Here is a 6000-nt window from a genome sequence, read left to right as displayed (position 1 = left end):
TCTGGTGGTTAAGGACTATAGCCCGTTTAAAAGAGGCACTGTTCAAAAGGCAGGGATCAGGGATAGATCATTTTTTAAGTAAAGAATAGCGATTTAAAAGGCTGTTTTGCTAGCGCCGCTGCCTGAGCGCGCTCCGAATACTTCCGTAGCGCTACTTCCGTGTTCAGAACAGAAATAAACAGTTCGAATGGCATAAGGAATGATTAACTGCATCTTCTCAATGTAAACCGCATGGAAAATTAGCCTTAGCTCAGCGATTAGCATAGCGACTAGCATTACTGAGCATAAAACAATGGACAAAATAGTATCCCAACCTAGCAGTTAGCATGTCGCGGTTGCTAGTAGCTTTAGCATTTCAAGCTAGCGATCTTTTTACAACGATAAACTACGGTAGAAATTGCACAAAAATAACAGAAAACATTGGAAGGCATCATATGGCATATTTTAAGCAACATAGACCATCATAACCCAAGTTAATAGCACAATAAATGTATTTTTTCCGTCTGAACGGCTACCGAACTAGAAGCTAACTGTGTGCTAACTCACCGGAGTCTCATGCATTTTACTTCACAAAGGGGGTTTTTCTCGTCGGCTCACGGCTTATCGGGTCTGCCTGCGGACGTCTCTGCCGTTATCTGCAGCTTTCTGCTACTCTTTGTGTCGTGTTTTCTTTGTTTTAGCTACCGACTCCCTCGGTCTGGTCTGCTCTGCTTTGCCGTAAAAGAAAATGGCGTCTGCTCTCAGGTGCAGACTTCACACGATACCTGACCTAGGTTCACGCCGGATACAAACACTAGCAGGGGAATACTGGATACTGGGGGTTTAGTAGAACTGTCTAAATGACAAATATAGGTTTAGTAACCTGATTTTTCATGCTGGTTACATATATATATATATATACACTACCGTTCAAAAGTTTTGGGTCACCCAGAAAATGTTGTGTTTTCCATGAAAAGTCACACTTTTATTTACCACCATGAGTTGTAAAATGAATAGAAAATATAGTCAAGACATTGACAAGGTTAGAAATAATGATTTTTATTTGAAATAATATTTTTTTCCTTCAAACTTTGCTTTCGTCAAAGAATCCTCCATTTACAGCAATTACAGCATTGCAGACCTTGGGCATTCTAGCTGTTAATTTGTTGAGGTAATCAGGAGAAATTTCACCCCACGCTTCTAGAAGCCCCCTCCCACAAGTTGGATTGGCTGGATGGGCACTTCTTGCGTACCATACGGTCAAGCTGCTCCCACAACAGCTCAATGGGGTTTAGATCTGGTGACTGCGCTGGCCACTCCATTACAGATAGAATACCAGCTGCCTGCTTCTTCTCTAAATAGTTCTTGCACAACTTGGAGGTGTGCTTTGGGTCATTGTCCTGTTGTAGGATGAAATTGGCTCCAATCAAGCGCTGTCCACAGGGTATGGCATGGCGTTGCAAAATGGAGTGATAGCCTTCCTTATTCAGAATCTCTTTAACCCTGAACAAATCTCCCACCTTACCAGCACCAAAGCAACCCCAGACCATCACGTTACCCCCACCATGCTTGACAGATGGCGTCAGGCACTCTTCCAGCATCTTTTCAGTTGTTCTGCGTCTCACAAATGTTCTTCTCTGTGATCCAAACACCTCAAACTTCGATTCGTCCGTCCATAACACTTTTTTCCCAATCTTCCTCTGTCCAATGTCTGTGTTCTTTTGCCCATATTCATCTTTTTCTTTTATTGGCCAGTCTCAGATATGGCTTTTTCTTTGCCACTCTGCCCTGAAGGCCAGCATCCCGGAGTCGCCTCTTCACTGTAGATGTTGACACTGGCGTTTTGCGGGTACTATTAAATGAAGCTGCCAGTTGAGGACCTGTGAGGCGTCTATTTCTCAAACTAGAGACTCTAATGTACTTATCTTCCTGCTCAGTTGTGCAGCGGGGCCTCCCACTTCTCTTTCTACTCTGGTTAGAGCCTGTTTGTGCTGTTCTCTGAAGGGAGTAGTACACACCGTTGTAGGAAATCTTCAGTTTCTTGGCAATTTCTCGCATGGAATATCCTTCATTTCTAAGAACAAGAATAGACTGTTGAGTTTCACATGAAAGTTCTCTTTTTCTGGCCATTTTGAGCGTTTAATCGTCCCCACAAATGTGATGCTCCAGATACTCAACCTGCTCAAAGGAAGGTCAGTTTTATAGCTTCTCTAACCAGCTAAACTGTTTTCAGCTGTGCTAACATAATTGCACAAGGGTTTTCTAATCATCCATTAGCCTTCTGACCCAATGAGCAAACACATTGTACCATTAGAACACTGGAGTGATAGTTGCTGGAAATGGGCCTCTATACACCTATGTAGATATTGCACCAAAAAACAGACATTTGCAGCTAGAATAGTCATTTACCACATTAGCAATGTATAGATTAGTTTAAACTTAGATTAGTTTAAAGCACTGTTTAAAAAAACAGTGCTTTTCTTTCAAAAATAAGGAAATTTCTAAGTGACCCCAAACGTTTGAACGGTAGTGTATATATATATATATATATACACACACACACATACATACATACATACATACACACACACACACACACACACACACACACACACACACACACACATACACATACATGCAATACAAAGCCCGTTTCTTTGTCGTCCCTCTCAGGTCACAGGTTCACTCAGCCACAAGCTAAACCCAACAGATCCAAGCTCTCAGTTTTACAGTTTTTCTCAGTCGCTTTGGTGCTTCTCTCACATCACTATTAACATTTGCACGTTAGTGCATTTCTCAAAACAATTAGTGCAAACTGCAAAACCTAATGGATAACCTGCAAAAACACGTCACTTGCTCAAAATGGATACTCCATTCCAACTGCCAGTGTCATCAAAATGAGAAGTTTTGACACCATTGTTTATGAACAGGATAGTCAAATGGCTTTGTCATGTTTTCATTATGATGGTTTATTCTCTCAGTGTTTTCCAATGGAAAAAAAAAGGTCAGAACTCGGTGACACTACCTAAAAAAAAGCTCAAGACAGCACTATAGACTACTGGTACAGCCATTTGAAAACTACAGTAAAGTTACACATTGCTGTTGTTAGGGGAATAAGTGAGTAAAAGACATTTACATTTTACAAAAGAAATGTAAAAGACATTTTAACTGTATGCTCTTTTATAATTCTACAGCATTGTGCAAAAGAAAAATACACTACAGTCACTTATTTAGACCAAACATAAGAAACACCCATCCAACCAGCCTCAGCCATTGTGAGGCCGTAATTGACAACATGGTCCACAACTGTAGCCCTAATTTCATTAGGAATGCCGATGTATTTGGCCTCTTCTCCCTCTTCCTCTGTTTTGTCCCCTTCCCTTTCCTCCCTGCATCATCACCACGCTTCCACGATGCTGACCTTCCATTTCTGTTTCACAGAATTGTAGAAATGATACACACTATGTCCTGCTTGGTTCATATGGGCTTGCTAAGTGAGGGTTCATGGGATGCCTGAGAGCAATTATTCAATTTAGGAGACATTTCCAGGAAAAATGATAAAGGAAGGTATAAAATTTGATAACGAGTTCAACAATTTTGTATGTAATGACTCAAGCAATGAAATGAAGACTATTAGTTTTATTGGGAACGACTATTCAGCATCCATAAGTATAGTTAATTTTGACTGACATGACATAAGCAAATGATAATGTTATAAAACAGCAGAAAATTGTATGAAAGCAACTGATACATGTCCGAAAGCATTTGCAATTTATTCAGAGGAAGGAGAAATTGCTACTATGATGTGCACAAATTACTTAATGTTGTGGAGGTTGAATAGTTATCAGAATTTTCATTCTGATCAGAGAAAAGCACCAATGCGACCAAGAAAAACTGTAACAGGCCATAAACTCTCCTAACTGTAGCAAATGAACCTCCAAGCCCACCCACTTTCTGGGAAATGTCATTCTGATCAATGTGCAGTGCTTGTTGTGATTTGCAGTGTACAGTACGTCTTTGTTGTGCTTATTGTGGATATGTTTTGGCTTGTATGCCTGGCTGCAAACTCAATTCAATTCAATTCAGTTTATTTAAGAAGGGGACAGTGCAAATTAATGAAACACATGATCATACATGGGTTAAAAATGCCAGAATTAGCCAAAAGGCTAATTTTCATCTGTAGTCCCCTGGCATCAATTGGAGGGCTCATGGCTTCAACTTGACCGCAATCCTGAATATCCTGAGTGGAATTTATGAATGGGTCTAATCCTGTGAGAGCCCACTTCTGTCCAACTGCAAGTTTACGAACTAGTAAGTCGCACGTGCGAGTTATTATCTCGTGCGTGCGACTTACTGTATTATCTTGCATGTGCGATATAGTAAGTTGCACGTGCGAGTTATTATCTTGCACGTGCCAGATACAGTAAGTCGCACGTACGAGATAATAACTCGCACGTGCAAATTACTAGTGTAGTTACAGTAAGTCGTGCGTGCCCAAACACCATACATTTGTTAAAGTGGAAAACCAAAGCAGTCGCAGTCGGTTAAATGCAGGCCTATTATCATGGATCGAGACCATCTCATCAGGTTTTTCTTTAATTTAGTAATGCATCACAAAGAAATACTGAGAAGCATAGCTGTACATGGTTTCATTTTAAGCCAGAGGCACTTCCTGCAATCCTTCGAGCCAGAGCGAACTATCTCGCACGACTTGCACTCGCGAGATTGTAAGTCGCACTCGCGAGATAATAACTCGCACATGTGATATACAGTAAGTTGCACGCGCGAGTTAAAAAAAAAAACACCCATGTCACCTCCAGGGCTCCGTACAGTTCTTTTACATTATGTTTAGTTGAATTGAAAATTCAAATGAATCCAAATAATAGTTCTAGGAATATCCACCAAGTTATTGATGTCCTGTTTCTATTTCTATTTTGTATATAGATATTTTTGTAACATTTAACTAATTTAATTTAACAATGAAACTCATTGATGTGGCATTACAATGGAATGTTCATTTAACCCAGTCTGGTTATTCCAGACAAACTAACCCTCTCTGGATGATTCCTCTTGTACATGTATTGTTACTTTTTAGACTCTTTTACTGGACAAAAGATCCCCACCTGCGCAGCGGGTGACGTAATTCCTCTCGCGTAGGCGGCCTCTCCCATTGGATAATTAACGCGGAAGTAAGGCTAACACTCGCTAACAACAACAGGGAGCCTGTTCTTACTATCATTGATGTGTTTTTGTCTCCCGGAGGTTTTTTAAACAGACATGGCTTTGCCGGCTCAGCTCAAAGCCGTCCAGCACCACATGCGGACCGCCCAGGAACACGAAAAACGGGACCCGGTGGTGGCTTACTACTGTAAGTTCTGTGTTCTTGCTCATGTTAGCTACTGTTAGCATCCCAGCGTTGTTTATATGAGGCGACAGCTGACTGTGTGCTAGCTTAGCACATAACTTTCATTTAACAGGGGACTGTATACATCGACCGGTTACAGACTGTTTTATGACATTAACGGCACACTGAGCTGCGGGTTTAAACCAGTCTGCACTAGAACGCTCGCTGATCACAAGTCTGTTACTGTTAGCTTTGACAGTTCAAAGTTCATTAGCCGGCTAACGTCTTGACAACTGTAAGTATTTGTGAGTTACATTGAGGCAGGCATTTTGTATCTATGGGACTTACACATCACAGGTTTGTGAAGGCTTTACCTGCTGTTAGTCTGCTAGTTTGCACTTCCAACATCATGTCAGCCACATATGTGTAAAAATTCTTCAGGAAACTACTTGGCTGTCTGACATCATACCTTTAGTTGCTCAAGTACTGTGCTTGAGTACAATTTCGATGTACTTCTACTTCTCCTCACTACGTCTCAGAGGTACATTTCAGTTTTTTTTTACTGCACTACATTTATCTGACAGCTTTAGTTAGTTTTCAGATCCACTTCCTGTCGGTGACAATCACGTATGTCCAGATGTGTTGATGTTAGGACCTGCCTGCCTGTCCTGTCTCTC

The 6000-nt window shown here is 41.0% G+C and overlaps 1 protein-coding gene across 2 annotated transcripts in view; it reads left to right on the top strand.

Moving 5' to 3' along the window:
- Nucleotides 1-5167: 5167 nt before the first annotated feature.
- The window catches only part of vta1 (vesicle (multivesicular body) trafficking 1), a 113496-nt gene continuing 112663 nt past the window's right edge, over nucleotides 5168-6000 (top strand). For both annotated transcript variants that reach the window (XM_084031108.1, XM_084031107.1), the window contains exon 1: nucleotides 5168-5347. In XM_084031108.1, the coding sequence (XP_083887234.1) occupies nucleotides 5257-5347 (91 nt within the window). In that variant the 5' untranslated portion in view covers nucleotides 5168-5256. The remainder of the gene's footprint in view (nucleotides 5348-6000) is intronic.

This window comes from Eutrigla gurnardus, assembly GCF_963514095.1.
Source record: "Eutrigla gurnardus genome assembly, chromosome: 16".
In the NCBI taxonomy this organism is placed as follows: Eukaryota; Metazoa; Chordata; class Actinopteri; order Perciformes; family Triglidae; genus Eutrigla; species Eutrigla gurnardus.
This window is presented reverse-complemented; position numbering and strand designations above follow the sequence as displayed.